The sequence below is a fragment of the Procambarus clarkii genome, chromosome 20 (assembly GCF_040958095.1).
Source record: "Procambarus clarkii isolate CNS0578487 chromosome 20, FALCON_Pclarkii_2.0, whole genome shotgun sequence".
NCBI lineage: Eukaryota > Metazoa > Arthropoda > Malacostraca > Decapoda > Cambaridae > Procambarus > Procambarus clarkii.
In genome coordinates, this window is record NC_091169.1 from 40,404,600 (window position 1) to 40,425,675 (window position 21,076).

General features: G+C 48.8%; 1 protein-coding gene across 4 annotated transcripts in view; it reads left to right on the forward strand.

Annotated features, from left to right (window-relative positions):
* LOC123755348 (phosphatidylinositol 4-phosphate 3-kinase C2 domain-containing subunit alpha) overlaps positions 1 to 21,076 on the forward strand; it is a 232,027-nt gene that overhangs the window by 58,914 nt on the left and 152,037 nt on the right. For all 4 annotated transcript variants that reach the window (XM_045737887.2, XM_045737888.2, XM_069327888.1 and 1 more), the window contains exons 8-10: positions 1,865 to 1,964; positions 9,441 to 9,550; positions 17,894 to 17,998. In XM_045737887.2, coding sequence (XP_045593843.1) covers positions 1,865 to 1,964; positions 9,441 to 9,550; positions 17,894 to 17,998 — 315 coding nt within the window. The remainder of the gene's footprint in view (positions 1 to 1,864; positions 1,965 to 9,440; positions 9,551 to 17,893; positions 17,999 to 21,076) is intronic.

Genomic DNA, 21,076 nt, shown 5'->3' on the forward strand with positions numbered 1-21,076 from the left:
ATCCCCCTCACCATCCATCCATCCAGATCCCCCCACCATCCATCCATCCAGATCCCCCCACCATCCATCCATCCATCCAGATCCCCCCACCATCCATCCATCCATCCAGATCCCCCCACCATCCATCCATCCATCCAGATCCCCCCCACCATCCATCCATCCAGATCTCCCCCACCATCCATCCATCCATATCCCCCCCACCATCCATCCATCCAGATCTCCCCACCATCCATCCATCCATCCAGAGCCCCCCACCATCCATCCATCCAGATCCCCTCCACCATCCATCCATCCATCCATCCAGATCCCCCCCACCATCCCTCCAGATCCCCCCCCACCATCCATCCATCCAGATCCTCCCCCCCACCATCCATCCATCTAGATCCTCCCCCCCACCATCCATCCATCTAGATCCTCCCCCCCCACCATCCATCCATCTAGATCCTCCCCCCACCATCCATCCATCCAGATCCTCCCCCCCACCATCCATCCAGATCCTCCCCCCCACCATCCATCCATCCAGATCCTCCCCCCCACCATCCATCCATCCATCCATCCATCCAGATCCTCCCCCCCACCATCCATCCAGATCCTCCCCCCCCATCGTCCATCCATCCAGATAGTCCTTCCCACCATTCATTCATCCAGTTCCCCCCCCCCACCATCCATCCATCCAGTTCCCCCCCTCCACCATCCATCCATCCAGTTCCCCCCCCCACCATTCATCTATCCAGTTCCCCCCCCCCACCATCCATCCATCCATTCAACTCCCCCACCATCCATCAGTTCAGATCTCCCCCACCATCCATCCATCCATTTAACTCCCCCACCATCCATCCATCCAGATCCCCCCCACCATCCATCCATCCAGATCCCCCCCCACCATCCATCCATTCAGATCACCCCCACCATCCATCCATCCAGATCCCCCCACCATCCAGATCCCCCCACCATCCAGATCCCCCCACCATCCAGATCCCCCCATCATCCAGATCCCCCCCATCATCCAGATCCCCCCCATCATCCAGATCCCCCCCATCATCCAGATCCCCCCCATCATCCACATCCCCCCATCATCCAGATCCCCCCACCATCCAGTTCCCCCCACCATCCAAATCCCCCCACCATCCAAATCCCCCCACCATCCAGATCTCCCCACCATCCATCCAATTCCCCCCACCATCCATCCATCTAATTTTGCCCCACTATCCATCCATCCATCCAGTTCCCTCCCAATATCCATCCATCCAGTTCTCCCCTACCATTGGGGAACTGGATGGATGGTCCAGTTCCCCCTACCATTGGGGAACTGGATGGATGGTGAGAGGAATTGGATGAATGGACTGATATTGGTGGGGATCTGAATGGATGGATGGTGGGGGGGGGGGGCGGTGCTACTCTGGTTTGGCCGGTAGCATTACCAGTATCGCTACCGGTACCCACCTCAGGGGTAGCGACCTGAACCTAGAATTGCAACATAACCTTAACCTTTATGTTAAGGTTATGTTGCATAACCTTAACGGTTATGCAACATAACCTTAGGTTTTAAGGTTTTCCTTTAGAGTATTGTATATCTGGTGGTGGTCTAGCATTCCCAGATTTTCCTTGCTTTTATTCAGGGGGGGGGGAGGGGCAGATTTTGGTACTGTCTTCCAGTAGGTGCTTGGGGAATTTTAGATGTATCCTAGGTTTGGGGCTTATGAGGTGTGTAGCTTGGGGGATTCCCAAAGGGACCCATCAGGAAGAGGCTTTCATAACATTCAATGCTGGATTTATTCTTTGATACTGCTCAAAGACTGAAATGGAGTTGAAAATTTATTACTGTTGTTTTAAATTAGTTTACTGTATGCTTTCTTACTTGCAGGAAGAGGATGATCTTGCTGTGATGAATGTTCGTGTCGAGGATTTAATGTCTGCTGGCTCAGGAGAAGTAGTACATCATGAAACACTAATTATTGTGGTTGGTATGTATCTATCAATAACCCCAGTGCCTACTCTCTCCTGGAAGCTCCACATTAGAGGGTAGCCTTTCATTCCTTCAAACTTTTTAATTCCTCCCTCCACCCTTTCTTTAATATATTGTTCCACTTCCCTTTCAAGATATTGATAGTTTGTGTTTACCATATTTATCTCGCCTCATTGTGTCCTTGTTCACTCATTAAATTAGTCTTGGGTATCCTACTATTTTGTCCATACCTCCTAAGAAAAAGTTTGGCAATTGAATGAAAAATATAGGATGTTGTGTTTTGTAGATACAGTGGCGCCTAGATTAACGAATTTAATCCATTCCGGCACCTAGCTCGTCATGTGGAAAACTGGTCTTGCAAAACAACAACAACACTGTTGTCGGAGGTGTCCAAGAACCACCGTTAACGCTCATTAATCGAGCGAAAGCTCGTCAGTCGAGACAAATTGTCTGCGAGTGGCTTGCTTGTTACTCGAAATGCTCGTAACTGGGGTCGCTCATCACTCGAAGGTCCACTGTACTTATTGAGTGACATGACAGGATATTAAATATATCCTTGAGGCCTAAGGCCATTCTATCCTCCAGATAGATACGTTCACTCGACCCTCCTCGTGGTTGTCATCGTCAGCCGCTTTGCGTTGTGAGGGGTCACGTTTGATAGTAGATCCCTTATATCTTCCGTTATTCTTGCTGGTGCCAGATGATCTGTTCAGGAGTACAGACCCTCTCCTTCCCTCTGCAGCAGGTGCTAAAGATTAGGGCATGTTCCCTTCAGGTGCGCAAGTGAGGTGTGTCTATGCCTCATGTTTGGAGCCTTGAGTTATTCCAAGACAGAGTGCTCTTCTTCCCAAGCTCACTGCATCAATTGCAGTGACACACTGCCTTCTCCTGCATATGTGTGCACTACAAATTTGAGGAAGCCATCCTCAATTTGAAACATTGTGATCATTTGTTTTTTCCTGAGGCGAGACACAATTTTCACTGTCTTCCCTCTTTCTCAGGCATTTCTTATGCTCTTGTGTTGCATTTCCCCTTCTTTTTCGCCCTCTACTGGTTTCTCAGTTTCGCTACTGTTTCCAGGTCTTGGACCCCGATACCTCCACCTCTCACCTGCTCCTTTGCATTTTGGGCTAGAGGGTCTTCCTCCTGGTTCTCCATCTGGTGTTTCCTTCCTCCTTTCCTGGTCTTCCTTGTCTCATGTGCCCTCTTTCCCGTCTCGCCCCAATCCTCCTTCTCAGCTCTCCCCTCTGTCTCTTGGGCCTCCTCACCACCTGTCTGTTTGGCCATTGCCAGCGTTCTTCCTGTTGACCATTCCCGTTCTCCTCTGGTTGAAACTGTCGAGGCTGTTGCCCAGTACTAGTACATTGCTGATGGTACGACTGTCTTTCTACGTCAGAAACGTAAGCCTGGCTCCTCTCCTTCTTCCTCCCCGGCGGGTAAATAGGCTTCAATATATTCTTCACCTTCCGACTCTGACACTATCCCTGCTTCTCCCATTTCAGTGGCAGAGTCACCTGTTCCTGCTATTGACATTCCCTTGGTCCTTGATTCTCTGTTGGATGCTGCCCTTGATCTGATGTACTCTTCTGTTTCTGTCCTTCCTGCCCCTGATTCCCTTGATCGCCCCTCTCCGATTATCCCTCCTTCTCCTGACTGTCAGTCCACCTCTGGTCCATCCTCCCACTCCCTTATCTCTATTATCTTTGCTAACTTTGCCTATGCCCCGTCACCCCGATTTCACTGATCCTGGTCCTGATCTTACTTAGTCTATTGTGTTCTTCTTTACCTTTGTTTTTCCCTTGTTATTTCTGTCCTCTTCCTCTTGTCCATGTCTGCTCTTCAATGGAATGTTATGGTTTTTATGCCAACTTCCATGAAGTTCCAAATTTGGCAATATGCCAAATTCAGATCACGCAGCTTTCACAGCTCTGTGTTTGTCTCCGGGAACCGATGCTTGGCGCTTGTCCTGGTCACTTCCATGGTTATTCCTTTCTCTCTTCCCCTCCAACTTTTGCTAGGGCCCATAACTCTACTGCTCTCTTGATCCGTCATGATATTCTCGTCCCCCTACTTTTTTAGTTGCCCATTCAGTGTTCTGCAGCCTGTATCTTTGTGGCTAATTGGTATACAGTCTGTTCTGTTTATATCCCTTAAATGTACTACTTTCTCTTTATGATTTTAAACGCCTGTTGAACTCCTTACCAGAGTCTGTGCTCCTTTTGGGTGATTTTAACTGTCAGCATACCCTCTGGGGGATGTTCTGACGAACATCTGGGGCTGTCTTCTTGAACGATTTATCTCTGTCTTTTCTGAATTCTGGTGAACCCACTCATTTTGACTCCTGCACTCACACCCTTTCCTTTCTTGCTCTTTCTCTCTGCTCATCTTCTTTTTATTTGGACTTCATCTGGCGGGTTCTTGATGACTTCCTTCCCTTTTGGTGTCCTTGGTTGCAGAGGATTTTCGCGCCCGTTGGCATTTGGCTTTGGTCTAGTGATTCTTTTTTCCTTCTCAAGCGGTCTTCTTCCTGGCTTGAGGAGGATGTGGAAGTGTTGAGTACTGGGTCTTCGTCTAGTGTGCTATCCTCGGCAGCTCGGGTATCGGCTGCACTGTTGAAACTCTTTGCGCCTATCCTGAAGGAGGCGGTGTCTCTGTTCTTTGCTTCTCACCTTGCGTCCTGTCAGGCTGAGCTCACCCTTTCCTTGGAATCCGCTTGGCCCCTGGCTCTTAGATTTTCGTCTCCACTTCGCTCGTTGCTGTTTGCGGAGGCTGCTGTCACGCAGTTGATGCAGGCCGCTAGTTGTCGTCCTATGTCGGACTTGTAGGTTCTCCAGGATGGCCCTTTTCGGAGGGGTCGTACCAGGGCTCAGGGTTCCGCTGGTCGAGGTGGGTCATTGGTGCCAGTTTCTAAGCCGAAAATGCCTTTGGAGCTGGCATCGTCTGATTGGTGTGGTGATGGCTCTGTTCGGCGCTTGGTTTCTTATAAGGGGCATCGGCCCTTTCACAATTCGCCCCGTTGATGGAGCGATGGGGGGAAAGCTTGCTCTGTTTGCTCGACCTTGGTCCCATGAAAAGTGGATGAATTCGATCGTGTCGTCCGGCCTTTGGTGGCATTGGGCGGCTCACCCTCCTTTGGGGGATTCGGTGCTGGCGGGGCAGAATTCTTCTCCTGCGCTTCGTCAGGTCATCTTGGAGTGGGTGCGCTTGGGCATAGTCGAAACGATCCCCGTCTCTCAAGTGGGTTTCCTGCCTGTTTCCAGTGCAGAAACAGGACTGTGCGGATCTGCAGTTCATTCTGGACTTGTCCCGTCTAAACCCCTGGATTCCTTGCCCCTCCTTTTGAATGACTACTGTCTCTGGTCCGGCTTCTGTTTGAGCCGTGTGCCTGGATGGTGTCCCTCAATTTCAAGGACACTTATTGGCACATTCCTATTCATCTGAGGTTCAGGGACTGGTTAGGTTTCGTGGTGGGGCATCAGGCTTACCGCTTTCGTTGCTTTCCTTTTGGTCTGAATCTGGTTATCTTGAGGTTATCTTGAGTTGATTTTTTTTTTATAGTGTCCCTGCGGCCCAGTCCTTGACCAGGCCTCCACCGGTCGGCCGAGCGGACAGCACGCTGGACTTGTGATCCTGTGGTCCTGGGTTCGATCCCAGGCGCCGGTGAGAAACATTGGGCAGAGTTTCTTTCACCCTATGCCCCTGTTACCTAGCAGTAAAATAGGTACCTGGGTGTTAGTCAGCTGTCACGAGCTGCTTCCTGGGGGTGGAGGCCCGGTCGAGGACCGGGCCGCGGGGACACTAAAAAGCCCCAAAATCATCTCAAGATAACCTCATCTCAAGATAACCCCCAGGAAGCAGCCTGTGACAGCTGACTAACTCCCAGGTGCCTATTTGCTGCTAGGTAACAGGAGCACAGGGTGAAAGAAACTCTGCCCGTCGTTTTTCTCTGGCACCCGGAACCACAGGATCACGAGTCCAGTGTGCTGTCCGCTCGGCCGACCAATTCCCCTGGCACCTCGTGTATTCACGAGTCTTACCCAGGTCATGGTGACCCGGCTGCGTCTGCTAGGGATTCGGGTTCTGGCTTACCTCAACGACTGACTGGTGTGGGCTCCCAGTTGGTCCGCTTGTCTGCTCGCCAGGGATATGGTTCTTTCCCAGCTCACCGGGTTCGGATTCCCGGTGAACTGGAGGAAGTCCCATCTGGTTCCATCCAAGGTTCAGACCTGGCTGGTCTTGTTTGGGACTCTTGGACCACTTCCTTGTCTCTCCCTTCAGCGGCATTGCTGAGGCTGCTGCCACGCCTTCGGTTGTTTTTGAGGGGTCTCGGGTCACTTGGCGGTTGCTCAAGCAGTTGTGCGGGAGTCTGAAATTTGCCGTGCTGGTCTACCCGCCGGGTCGGGTTTGGGTTCGGCGTCTGTTCTGGTTCCTTCGGGGATGCCCCTTCCGTCTCTCTCGCGATCGCTGGGTTCGTCCTTCCGGGGGCATTGCATTGATTGCTGCGTCACCAGCTTCCTCTTTGGGGTTTTCGGGGTTCAGTGCCTTGGCACCTACCCGAACCCTCGCTCGATGTGTTCATGGAAATGTTGTCTCTCGGCTGGGGCTTTTTGACCAGTGCTCACCAGGCCAGCCAGGGATGGTGGGATCCGTCCTTCTATTGGGCTTACAGCACAGTGCAGGAGTTTGTGGCGGTCTGGTTTTCGCTTCTGAGTGTTCGTGTTGTTCAGGGTTTGACCATCTGGCTCCATTCAGACATTTCCTCGGTGGTTCATTACCTGAACTGCAGAAGCTCTCTTCGGTCTTTGCTTCTTTGTGGCTGGTCGCTTCGAGTGGCTTGTCTGCTGGCTTCTCAGGGTTTGACTTTCCGAGCAGTTCATATCCAAAGAGTGTCCAACGTCCTGGCAGATGGCCTGTCTCGGTTCATTTCCCTGTCCACGGAATGGATGATCGATGCTGACTCCTTTCATTGGCTCTGCTGGACATACGGACTCCTGAAAGTGAACCTCTTCGCGTTGGAGTGGTAGATATGAGGGCACTATCACAGTGCCCTCATATCTCTGGAGTCCTTTAATCCTGTCCATACTGTACTGTGGTCGTCAAAATTCAATATTGGCTGTTTCTCATCTCCAGCAGATTTAAGACAGTCGAGTTTTGCTAGGTTCCCAGCCATATTGGTGTTTCCTTAACCCTTGTGTTGCTAAGGGCTATTTGGCCATTGTCACCCACAGGTGCATAACGAAAAAAAAAATTCTTCTAAACCTGTTAATTTGTGTTCTCTGATCATGGGAAAAATAATAATAAAATCTTAAGTGGCATATTTTGCCTGCTATAGGGCGGGGAAGTCTGGCAAAAAACAGGCACTGACTCCTCATGCATCCCAGACGGTCTGCTCTGCCCCAGCTGTCAGGCAGGAGTGGCCACAAAAAGATAATTACCTAATTATTTCCATGTCTCTGAATGATTTTTCTTCATTTTTTGCTGTAATATTATTCAGTGGTGTGTAGTATATATTTATATAATAAAATGTGTGAATCATCACTGTACTCAAAATTATGATGTTCATATTGTTGATTTAATTATGTTCATCAAACAGTGAACAAATACTTTGTCAGTTATTACACTATATACACAGGTTATATATAAGTATCTGTATATTTTGTTTTCCATAACAAACCATTAAGTTGGTATTATGAGTCAAAAAGCAACGAGGAGTGACCGCAACACACCAGCCAGCCACTCACTGCCACACACTCCCTCAACACCTCACTCGCCCACATTCTCTTCCCACCATACTGTTTTTGCTTTTATTCACTATATACAGACATTATATATAAGTATCTACATGTTTTGTTCACCACAACTGTACAACTAATCTGATAGTTCAGGCACTAAGAGACGTTGCTACACACAGTCAGCTGGCGGCTACCTCCCTCACACATTCAAGGTCAGACACTAAAATTTCTCCCCAACAATACTTTTTGTGGTGTTATTACCCTATATACACACATTATATACAAGTATTTACATGTTTTGTTCACCATAACTGTTCAGCTAATCCAGTATAGTGCCCAAAGAGCATAGTGGCCTCCCCTACCAACATGAAATCTTGCAGATATTGGCACCTCCCTCACCAAAATGGCTTCTTCCCCACACTCCTTTTGCTGTTATTACACTATATATATATACACGTTATATATAAGTATTACATTTGTGTCCACCATAACAAACCACTAAGTTGGTATGCTGAGTGGCAGTGGCAGCCAGTGGCAGCCCGCCACTGGTTGATTCCAAGTATCAATGTTCCTGTGGCCTGATCTCTGACCAGGCCTCCTGGTTACTTGTCTGATTGACCAGGCTGTTTGATGTGGTTGCTCGCAGCCTGGCGTATGAGTCAGCCCGGTTGATCAGGTATCCCTTGAAGATGCTTGTCGAGTTCTTTGAAAACTGGCCGATCTCTTGTAGTGATGTCTTGTATGTGTAGGGAAAGTGTGTTAAAAAGACTTGGGCCTTTCATGTTGATCGAGTTCTCTCTCTCTCAGCATGCCTGTTGCACCTCTGCTCTTCAGTGTTCTGTTTTGCACATCCTGCCATGCCTTCTGGTCTCATGGCAAATTAGGTTAGGTTCATTTTCTCTTTTCTTTGAGAAAATTAGAAAATCCGTAGGAGCCGTAATGAGGATCTGAACCTATGCGCTGGGTGTTCCCAGGCACATGCTCCAGACAACTAGGCCATGACATAGTCAAAAGGATTGCAACCTGGGGTACTACTGCACCCACAAGGATTCACGAGGCTTCCACTGAAGCTGAACAAGGGTTTCACACAATCCCCCAATACCCTTTGGCTCTGAAAGCCTCAGAAATACTCATGGATGCAGAACTACATAGGTCTTCTCAAAACTATGAGAACTACACTTGTGATGTCCTGTTTTCATTGTACTCTGTCATATGATACTTTAAAACTACTGACAGTTTCAGCATCCACTGCCTGCTCACTTAAATTATTCCATCTGTCTACCACTGTATGTGTGTTCAAAAGAGAGCTTCCTTATATTTTTTACCTCCTTTGTTTTCCTAGCTTGAATCTTTAATCTCTTATTCTTGAAGTTGCTGGTTTCAAAAATTCCTGTTTGGTTTGTTGATTCCTGTTACTAATTTATATGTAGCAATCATATTGCCTCTTTTCCTCAGAGGCAATATGATAATTAAGATGATACAACCTTGATCACTAATTGAGAATGATATGCTGTGTATGAACAGAGGTAGATGTTCTTGAATGAAACATTGGTCTTGTAAGCATTACATGCCAAGATGAGACTGAAAATATATTCATGTAGAAAGTATGTTTATAGTTTATAATAGTAGTTGAGTGTGAAGTTCTACACTGGATGAGGAGTTTTAGACTGGTAATTACTTTTTATCCAAAATTTCTATTTGTTTTAATTTTAAGAGAGATTGTCATTGTATTTTTTTACCAGAAACATTTGAGACTGAATTGACACGCCTTCAGAATTCTGGTTTTTTGTTGGTGGATGGAACCCCTGTTCAAGACTTGCCATCACCTATGAGATCAAGAAGGCTTCGGCAGGTACTGTACATCTTTATATTTATAATGAGGGATTTTAACCATAAGACTGAATGAATCTAACATTGCAAAAGGGAAAGTAATTTCTTGACATAGTACAGGACTTTTCTCTTACGACATGACTAAGCTCACCGGAGCTTAATCATTTATGCCATTACCGAGGAAGGCAATCAGAAAGTCAGTGAGTCGAAACAAACACAGCTGGCTTACTCAAAGACCTGTAGACTCGAAAACAGCCATAAAAAACCCCAAACTATTTGAAGAAATGACCAAAAGTTTTTATTGCAGTGTCCACTCATTTGCCCTATCCTCCTCCTCGTTTGGGAAGGGTAGGGGGAAGGAGAGGGCAGGTCATGGCTCGCATGGCTCTGATATGTGCCGGGTACGTCACTATTGCTCTGGCCGCAGTATTTTCTTGGGTTTTCGTTTGCCTTGGTGACTGTTCTTTCATGCGTGTGTGCCAGGAGTTTAGTCTATTTGGAGTTCAGGGTTACTTTTCCTGGGTGCTCCCTAGTGCTTCCCTTGTACTGCCTAGGTTTTCTTCCCTGGAATGTTTGGGGAATGTTTCTTTAGAGGTCCACCTCACTTGTGGTGGCCTTTGCCTTGGGATGAGTCTGGAGTTTTGCACATCTGTCTTTTCCCCAGTTGGAGCATCTTAGTTGGTGGGGTGCATTGGGTTCCATATGAGCTGCACTTCAGCAAGCTGATGTAGGTTTTCCCAGCTGTTTTAGCCATGCTGGGTTAATTTAGTAGAATCTCTTAAGAGTACAGACATTTTTGAGTGTCCCTGTGCCTGGGTGTCTTGCGGGTTAAGGGGCCTCTGGCCTCTGGGGGTGTGTCGACCCTGCCCTCGCTTTTTGTGAGATGAGGGGTGTTTGTCGTCTGTGCAACAAGGTGACATTCATTCCACTTGCCTATGCTGTGCTACCTGTTGAGTCAGTGACACCTTTGACTCAAGTCATGTGGGGTGTCCCCCATCATGTTAATCTCCATCTTAGCCCTCCTGTTGGTGCTTGGGCTTTTCAGGCAGCATCCCTACTTCGTGTTAAGTTTTCTGTGAGCGGTCTAGGTTGTGTGCCTGTTTGGCAGCCCCGGAGTTGCCTCGGTTTTTTGCGTCTTGAACCTGGGGGTATTGGTTTCCTCCTTTTTGGCTCCAACTGTGCTTTCTCTTCCCTCTCTGTCGAGCTTGGGTTGATCTCCTTCCAGGTTTGCTCTTCTTCCAGTTCTCTTCCCCTTCCTTGCTTGTGGGACTGAGATGTCTGGATGTTTGAAGTTCATTCAGGGCAGGGTTTAGCTCCAGACGTGGCTTGGGTGACTTTAGGGGGGCTTTTCCCTTCTGATTTGAGCATGGAGGCAGTTGAGTCTCTCGGTCCCACCGAGGCCTCTGGACCTTTTTACTAGGCAGCCCCTTCCTTCGAGGCCTTTTCCCTGGATTCTGCTGGTCTTTCCCGGGTGATGGGTGTGGATGATGGCTTTGTCCCAAGGCCCCTCCACTGCAGTTTTCATGGCTTGGATAAGTCAGAGTTGGGGATCATGGTCCCCTTTGACCTTTTATGGTTCCTAGCATCTTCTGAGGAGGATCTTTGGCTACAGGGTGGAGTTTCTGTACCCCCTTTCTTCCTGTATGAGTTGGATTGTGTGTGGCTTTTCCCTGGGTTTGCCTCCAGGTACCTTTCCTTGCGGGTTCCCCATTTTGGGGCTTGTGGGGTGTTTTATGCCTCCCATGTGGCCAGGTTTGTACCTCACAGTTGAACCTGGCCTTCTTTGTATTTAGGTCCTCTTCCCTTGTTGGGTGTGCTGCACAGTTCCGGAGTCTTCGTGGTTAGCAAACCTTTCTTTGTTTTTCCCAGTTCTCTGGCGCTGTTTTTGCCAGTACCACTCGTTTGAGTGGCACGAGGTTGTGAGTGTGTTTCTGATGTAGGGGTGCCACTCCTTTGAGTCTCCTCATGCCCCTGCTCCTCCTCCTCCTTTTAACCCTGCTCTTCCCCAAACTGTTTGAGTGCTTCATCATCTCTCACATGTTACTTGCTGTTAGTGTCAGTTTTGGTGGTCAACCACCGTGCCCTTCAGCATTTGGGCTGTGTTGTGTTTTTCTGAGTCCCCTTAAGCGGCATTCTCCGTGGCTCGTGGGGAACTTGGGTGCATTCAAGAGTCGTCCTCTTGCAGGGGTTTTGGCCTCAGCCGTGCCATTGTCGGTGACTCTTCCTGAGGCTGTATGCTTCCCTTCGTGGGATACGGTGGACACGTTCTGCTCTGTGCGGCTTGCATGTCAGCTGGCTGTGCTGAATTTCTTTGGGTTCAGCTTGGGCCCTCGTCCTCTTTCATGCGGATTGAGGATGTTCCAGGTGTTTGTCGAGGTGTGTGGCTGGGTTGTATGCACTTCCTGTGACTGCTTTGGCTGCGTTTCTTTGGCACTGTGCTCACTCTGCTCGCAAGACCGCGTCTCAGGTTTTGCACTGGCCCTTTTGCATTTCAAACCATTGATGGGATGGTGGGAGCTTGGCTTGCCTGGTTTGCCAGCTCGTGATCCCATGTTTGTGGGCCTTTCAGATCATTTCTATTGGCCTTTGTTGGGGCTGGTTGTTCCCCGCCTCCTTCGGGGGGTTTGAGTCTGTCCGGGTAGGCTTCCTCCCCACATCTGTCAGCTCGTCTCTGGTTGGGTGACTTTGGGCATGGTCGACACATACATTTCTTTTGGGGAACTTCTGGTTCTACAGCGGGATTCTCTAGATCTTCGGTTCATTCTCAATCTTTTGTGGTTGAACCTCGTTTTTATCTTGCCCCTCTTTCCAGATTACCACTTTGTCCCAGGACTTTCACTCTCAAGCCAGGCACTTGGATGTCTTCCCTGAATCCCTGTGATGCTTCTTAGCACATCCTTGCCTATCTGAGGTTCAGGGATTGGTTAGGATTTGTGGTAGGGCTCCTACTTCTTGCTCCTACTTGACTTCCTGCTTCCAGGTTCTTCTGTTCAGCCTGAATCTGGCTGTGCGTGTTTTCGTACACTTTGCTTGGATTGTGGTGGCCCGTCTTTGTCTCTTAGGTGTTCGGGTTTTGACCCACCTCGACAACTGGCTGGTTTGGGCTTCCAACCAGTCCGCATGTCTGCTAGCCATGGATCTGGTTCTTTTCCAGTTACCTGAGTTCAGGTTCCTGGTGGATTGGCAGAAGTCCCCATTGGTTCTGGCCTGGGTTCAGACTTTGTTGGGCCTTGTCTGGGTTCTTGCTCAGAGTTGCTGTCCTTGCCTTTGGCAGCCTTGTTCCAGTACAGCACTGCTGTTGGTTGGCGTTGAGTTGCCTTCAGGTGACTCAACTTTGCCCTTCGCTTTTTATTTCCTGGGCAGGGTTTGCCTTCAGGGGTGTGCTGGTGTCTTCAGGGTGCCCCCTTTTGCTGCTGCCACGACTGATGGGTGCAGATTCCATTGGCCCTGCGTCAGCTGCTGTGTTGCTGGTTTCCTCTTGGGTATTTTGGGGGTTCAGTCCCCTGGTGCTTTCTTCTGCCCATGCTTTCTTATGCTTGATATCCTTATGGCCGCCTTGGCTCTTGGCTGGGGCTTGGTCACCAATGCTTATCATGCTGGTTTGGGGCTGTTGTCTTCCTGCCTTCATTGGGCACACAGTTTTCTGTGGGAGTCTGCAGCCATGTGGCATGCACTATGGTGGATACGAGTTCCTCTGAACTCTATTGTTTGGCTCCATTCAGACTATTCCCACATAGTTCATTGTATCAGTCAGAGGGGATTTGCTTCAGTCCCTGTGTCTCTGAGCTGGACTCTGTGTGTGTAGCTCTTCTTCTGGGTTCTCAGAGTTTGACTCTCCGTGCAATTCATGTCCTGGGAGTATGCAACATCCTTGCCGACGGTCTGTCCCCGTTCCGTCCCATCTTCACAGCATGGACTGCCAGCGCTGCCTCCTTCCTCTGGCTTTGTGAGACATTCGGGCTCCAGGATGTGGACTTTTCATGTCAGCTAGGTCCCAGCATCTCCCTCCTTGCATAACACCGTTCACCAACTGCAAGGCCCTTGCTGTGGATATCTTTTGGCTGGGCTAGTTTAGGCGGGGATTTCTGTACCTCTTACCCAGTCTGGCTTTTGCTCTGGGTCTCGGTGCTGTTGTAGTCCTCTCAGGGTGATCTTCTGGCTCCTTGGTGGCCGACCCAGCCTTGGTTCTGTCACTGCTTGCTTGGTGTCCGAACCCAGTGATTTTTTCATGACTCCGCCTTTTTCAGAAGGTTGGACCAGTGACGTTTCTCACTGGTTCAAGCTTCACCTCATCTCTTTACATTTGGTGGTTCTGAAAAGTGTGTATCGCCATTCTTCTGCCGATCGGGTGGTTTTGTTGAAGATGTCCCACCTTCAATAAGGTGGGTCTTGTTGAAGGTGCTGTCTTCCATGAAGGGACAGTGTGGGATTCGTGGCATTAGTTCACCACTCTTTCTTCCTCTTTGTTGTCCTTCGTTTTGTCCAGTTCTTTCTCTTTTCTACTCGGGGGTTCTCTTGGTTGGCTTCTCGTGGTTGGCTTCTCATGCTGCCTCTGTCGCCTTGTGTTTTTTGTTCCTATGGCACTGGTGGGGGCCGCTGCAGCTTGTGTTTAGGGTCACTGCTTTCTTGGCTCCGTTTTGCAGGATGTTTAGGGTGTTCACCTCTAACCGGCATTGTGCCGCCTGGGCTTTCTTAGTCTCTGGCCCACATTTCTTTTCTCCTTTCCATTCAGTTTTACTGTCGCCTTCTGTTCAGCTTGTTTCCGGTTCCCGGTTCCAATGCCTGGTTCACTCCTCTGGCTCTGGTTCTTGGCCTCTCGCTTTGTTCAGTCAATTTTCCTTATTGTTGATGGCTCCTTTTCTGGCTGTGATTGGGTCAGTTAGCAGTTGACCTCTGGAAGGGTCCTTGCGTCATTGGGGGTTTGTTTTGTCCGGTAGTGCTTCATCTGTTCTAGGGTGGCAGCTTCCGCTGTGCCCTTTGTACTGGTGGTTCTGCCTCAGTGGCTTCCATGAGGGTTGCTTAGGTATTTTGGGTCCCATGTTGCAGAGTTATATCTTTTTGGGTTGTTCGCAGTGTTTCTTTGATTGCCAGCCTGTGATCTCTTCTTGTGCTCGTAGAGTTCTGAGGTTTGCTGTTTCTTGGCTGTCCTCGTTTCCCTGACCTGAGCTGTTGTTCGGGCATAGGGGTTTCCAGTTGTTCTGGGTTTGGGTGGCCCTTTTCCTGTTGGGGGCTGCTTGGGTCTTGGCGGTCGTGTTTGATCTTGACTTACATTTTGGCTGGGTGTGTCTTCTTCGTTGTTGTGTAGACAGTTCTTCCTCCTCCTTGGTGCCTGCCCATTAACTCTTCTTCGTGGGTAGTTAGCTTCAGGGAGCCACAAGGGGGCTACCTCCAGAAAACGTGTTGAATGTAATGAAACACCATTTTCTGGATGAGCCTCGGTGGCTCCCAACACCCTCCCTTCCCTAGGGAGTTGGGTTCTTACATTGTTCATTGAACTAAAGGTGGAGCGGCCTGTGAACCTGTCCTCCCTCCCTCCCCCCCTCCTTTCCCCAAACGAGTGGGATGGTGGGGCATACAAGTGGGCTCTGGGTTGTAACATTTTTGGTTGTTTACATAGTTTGGGGAGTTCTGAGGCTATTTTTGAGCCGGCAGGTCTTAGAGGTAGTCAACCGTTTCTTTAGACTTGCTGACTTTCTGGTTGCCTTCCTCAGTGGCTGTATAAATGAATAACTTAATATATAAATGCCACAGCTCCCTGCACTTCTGCGAGGGAGGAGACCAGGTTCTATTACTGGGTCCCTTGTAGGCCAGAGAACTCTGTAATTGATGGCACCTAGGATATGGCATCTACATCGGAGATGGTAGCTTCTGGGATCCACCGTGGCTCACCCAGAAACTGGCATTTCATTACATTCAGTGCTTTTTTTTCTATTGTATAGACAGTAGGGTATTCATATGTAGAGCCTGGATATAGGCTTCTTTTATTAGCATAATTTTATTCACTAACATGCATAGAAATTAGGTGTTTTCTGTGGAGAACCCCTTCGGCTCCACAGAGATATTCTGGGCTGATGTATATATATATTAGACTTTGGCAACCGTCAATCAATGGAGTTCTAGGCCTACCGGCTCCGTCTTCTTTTGGAGCCAAGCACTTGGATATTGGACCTCTGGGACTCGTATTGGCACGTCCCGATTCATCTGGGGTTCAGGCACTGGCTTGGTTTTGTCATGGGGCAACAGGCTTACAGTTTTCGTTGCCTTCCATTCGGCTGGAATCTGGCACCTCACATGTTTACACACCTTACTCGGGTCATGGAGAACCGTTTGTGTATGTTAGGGGTTCAGGTTCTGGCTTACCTCAACGACTGACTGGTCTGGGCTCCCAGCCAATCCATGTGTCTGCTCTCCAGGGATTTGGTTTTTCCCTGCTCGATGGGTTCGGGTTCTTGGTAAACTGGAGGAAGTCCCATTTGGTTCTCTCAGGTTCGGACTCGACTGGGTCTTGTGTGGGACTCTCAGGCCGCTTCCTTCTTTCTCCCTCCAGTGGTGTAGCTGCAGCTGTGGTCCCGCCTTCAGCTGTTTTTGGAGGGCACCCCGGGCAAGCTGTTGTTCAAGCAGCTGTGCAGGAGTCTGAACTTCACCATGCCGCTCTACCTGTCGGGTCAGATCTGGCTTCAGCGGCTGTTCTGGTTCGTTTGGGGACATCCCTTCCGCCGCTCTCATGATCACTGGGTTCAGACCCGGGGGCCTTGTGTCGGCTGCTGCGTCCCCGGCTTCCTCTTCAGGTTTTTTGAGGTTCAGTGCCATGGCGCCTACCCGAGCCCTCGCTCAATGTGTTCACGGATGCCTTGTCTCTTAGCTGGGGATTTGTGACCAGTGCTCTCCAGGCTGGCCAGGGTCAGTGAGATCCGTCCTTCTGTCAGGCTCACAGCACGGCGTGGGAGTTCGCGATGGTGTGGCATTTGCTTTTAGAGGGTTCGCATCACTTGTGGATTGACGCTCCGGCTCCATTCGGACTGCTCCCCTTTGGTTCACTGTCTGAACCACGGGAGTTAGATGCGGTCCTTGGCTCTTTGGGGCTGGTCGCTTCAGGTGACTCGTCTGTTGAGTTCTCGGGGTTTCTCTCTCCCGGTTCATGTCCAGAGAGTGTCCAACGTACTGGCGGACGACCTGTCCCATTTCATTCCCCTTGTCCACGGAATGGACGGTCGACGCCGACTCATTTCGTTGGCTCTGCCGGACATTTGGGTGCCCGGACGTGGACCTCTTTGCGTCGGCTTGGTTGAGGTGTTTTCCGGTATATGCGGTACCCTTCCCCGACTGCGAGGCCGTCGAGCTCGATTCCTTTTGACTGGATTGGTTGAGGTGGGGTTACCTGTACCTATTCCCACCGGTTCGGTTGTTACTCCAAGCCCTGGCTCGCTTGGAGACTTATCAGGGAAGGGGTAGTCCTTTTGGCCCCTTGGTAGCCGGCTCAGTCCTGGTTTCAGACACTGCTTGCTCGGTGTCTATACCCAAGGGTCTTCCCACAGCTCCGCCTCTTTCAGCAGATCGGTCCAGTCCGGTACGTGGCTGGTTCGATCTTCTCCTCTGCTCTTCGCGTCTGGTCTTTTTGACACGGGTTTATCACGACTTGTATGGTGATCAGGTGGCTTTGTTGATGGTGTCCCCACCTGTGAGTTTCATCTCAGCAGCAGCATGAAGTTTCCTGGCGGTCTTTTCGGCACTTTGATTGTTTTTTTTTTTTTCCTTTTTTCTCTTGGATGCTTCAGGATCGTCATCTTATGCCGAATATTGTCGCTTCGTATCTTGCGGCGCTGGCGAAGCCGCTTCTGCTTGCGTTCTGGGTGGATGTTACTTCTGCTCTATTCCATAAGCTTTCTCGGGCGTTGTTTCACCTCAGGCCTGCTCATGCGCTGCCTGAGCTGCCCTGGTCTTTAGGCAGGGTGCTCTCTTTTCTCTCCTCTCCTTAGTTTGTGAACTGGGGTTGGCTAGCTGGCGTGGGAGGTCTGGGACCAACCCCCTTCGGTTTTCAATTTTTAACCATCTGTAGTTTGTTTTGTAATTCCTACTTTCTTGGTGCCTGACCTGGTAGATGGCAGACATAGACTGCTTCCAATTGCACGGGGATGTGTGTAGGCTATTGCTCCTTGTGCCTCTCTGAGGGAGCCAGGTTTTGACGCTGGTTCCTGGTAAGCCTAGAACTTCATCGATTGACTGTTGCCATGGTCTAATAAATACACATCAGCCCGGTATAGCTCTGGGGAGCCTCCGGGTCTCATCATCCAGAAAATGGCGTTTCATTACATTCAACGCTGGTTTTCTGGAAACATTACTGTACTAACTTAAATGATTTCAACAGGTGGTGAAGCAAATGTGTGCTCTGCTTGGAAATTTGGAAACAACTGAAGTGTCTGATGCAGTAAATACTCTTGTATCTACATGTAGAATAATTCAGCAGAGTCAAGTGGGTACATTTACATATTTTGTAATATATTATAATAAATATATATTATAATCATAAATAATATAATAAATAAATATTATGCAATATATTGTAATAAGTATATGTTACATTTACAAATACCTTGGGTAAAAGTGACCATGTCATTTTGGGAATAAAGTATGCAAAGCATTACAATCTGGAAGAAAATGAGGTTGAAGCAGTTGAAAAAACTGATTTCAGGAGAGGTCATTATGGAGAACTTAGACATTTCTTTAAGGAATTTGACTGGAAAGACTTGCTGTTAGGACATAAGTAAATGTCAAGTTTTGTGAAATATATGATAAAGCACAATAAAATTTATACCAAAGCAGAGATGCAGAACTAGGAAACAGGATTGGTTCAACAGAAATTGCAAGAGGGGCCAGAGACCAAAAGACACAAAAATGGAATCAATATAGGAAGAGGCAAACCCCCAAACATACCAGCGATACAAAGATGCAAGAAACAACTACACGACAGTGAGGAGAGAGGCAGAAAGAAATTTTGAAAAAGGGATTGTGGACAAATGTAAAACAGAACCAGGCCTATTCTATAAATTCATAAACAACAAATTGCAGGTAAAGGATAATATTCAGAGGTTGAAAATGGGAAACAGATTCACGGAAAATTAAAAGGAAATGTGTGAAACATTAAACGAAAAGTTCCAAAGTGTGTTTGTACAAAATGAAATCTTCAGGGAACCAGACACAATAAGAATTCCAGAAAACAAATAGAGCACATAGAGGTGTCTAGAGACGAAGTGGAAAAAATGCTCAAGGAGCTAAGAAAGAACAGATGGAGTTCTTACTTAGCTGGGGAAACGATGGAGTTTCCATCGTTTCCATCTGGAAAACTCCATCTGAATCCAATTTTTCCATTTGAAAAACTCCATCTGAATCCAATTTTTCCATTTGAAAAAAAAAAATCCATCTCAAACTCCATCTGGGATTCAGATGGAGTTTCACCATGGGTTCTGAGAGAATGTGCACCTGAGCTCAGCATTCCACTTCAAGTGTGATTTTTCAGGCATTCCTGTGTACAGAAGTTGTAGCTGATGTGTGGAAAAGGCTAACATAGTTCCAATCTCCAATTTACAAAAGGGGCAGCAGGGAAGACCCATGCTCAATTATAGACCTGTATCTATTGTCTATAATAGACAAGTGTCTATTACAAGTGTAATAGTCAAAATATTGAAAAATAATTAAAACTAAATGGGTAGAACACTTGGTGAAAAACGATATAATATCAGACAGTATGGTTTTCGATCTGGAAGATCCTGTGTAACGAATTTACTCAGTTTCTATGATCGAACCACAGAGATTTTACAGGAAAGAGATGGTTGGGTTGACTGCATCTATCTGGAGCTAAAAAAGACTTTTGACAGAGTTCCCCATAAGAGGTTGTTCTGGAAACTGGAACATATTCGAGGGGTGACAGGTAAGCTGCTAACATGGATGAAAAAGCTTCGGGTGACTGGTCTACTGAGTTCTCTGGGTTTGGCTCTCCTAGCGGTTCACATTTGGGGGGTATCCAATGTCCTGGCGGACAGCATGTCCCGGTATATTTCCCTGTCCACGGAATGGATGGTCGACGCCAACTCGTTCAGTTGGCTCTGCCAGACGTTCGGGCCTCCGAAGGTTTGTCTCTTCGCGTTGGCGTGGTCAAAGGCATCTCCCTGTATACATGGCTCCCTTCTCCGACTGCATGTCCGTCAAGGTCTACGGCTTCAAGCAGGACTGGGTGAGGTGGGATTCCCTGTACCTCTTTTCGCCAGTTCAGCTGTTGCTCCAGGTCCAGGCTCGCTTGGAGACTGACCAGGGAAGAGTTGTCCTTCCGGTTCCTTGGGTTCAGGCGCTGCTTGCTCGATGTCTGATCCCAAGGGTCTTCTCACTGCTCTGCCTCTTTCAGTAGATCCGTCCAGTCCGGTACAAGGCTGGTTCATTCTTCTCCTAGAGTCTTTGCGTTTGGAGTTCTGACTTGAGTCTCATCACTTGTATGGGGCGCAGGTGACTTCGTTGTTGGTCTCCCACCTACGTACTTCGTCTTGGTGGTAGTATGAAGTTTCCTGGTGGTCTTTCTGGCTTTTCATATCACTGCATAGGTGTACTTTGGTCTCTGATAGGGTTGTCTTGTTCTTCCTTTCGTGGTTGCTCCAGGACCATCATCTTATGCCTAATACTGATCCGTCATGTTGTGTGGCGCTGGTGGAGCCGCTGCAGCTTGAGTTCGGTATTGATGTTACTTCCGCTCCGTTCCACAAGCTGTCTCGGGCATCGTTTCACCTCTGGCCTGCTCGTGCGTCTCCTGAGCTGTCCTGGTCTTTGGACCGGGTACTCTCTTTTCTCTCTCCTCCTCGGTTTGTCGTGGCCCCTTCGGTTCAGGATTGTTTTTCTGAGGCTCTTTCTCTGTTAGCATTGGCCTCTGGGGGTAGGGTTGGGGAGCTTCATGCTCTCCTCTGGTGTAGGAGTTTTTCTGCTAGTTTAGTCCTGATTGTAGGTTTGTTTGTTTACAGCCGTATCCTTCTTTTCTGGCGATGATTGGGTTTGCTGTTTTCCGGAGGGGTCCTTGGGTTGTTAATGCTTGGTTGGTCTGGCCGGGGGTGCGTCGTGTGTTGTGATAGGTTGCAACTCTCCGCTGTGATCTGTGCATCATGGCCTCTGTGGCCGTAGATGCGCTTTGGGTTGTCCAGGATCCCTTCCTTCCTTCCTTCCTGTTCCAGGGTTCGGGTCTCTCGGGTCGTCCGCAGGGATCTTTGGTTTTGCTAGTTGTCTTCATTTTGTGTTTAGGGTGTGTGGGGTCCACCTCTTTTTCCTTGTCCTTGGTGAGATAGCTCCGGGGAGCTGACAGTGCTCCTCCCCCCCAGAAAACCAGCATTGAATGTAATAAAATGCCATTTTCTGGGTGAGACCCAGAAGCTCCCCCGGCATCCTTCCCTCCCTTCTGTCATCGGTATTTCCACATGTTTTTGACATCCAGCCAAAGAACTATTGGTTGGATCGCCGGCACGAGGGTCTGGGGTTAGGGAGCCGGTCGGCCAAGCGGACAGCACACTGGACTTGT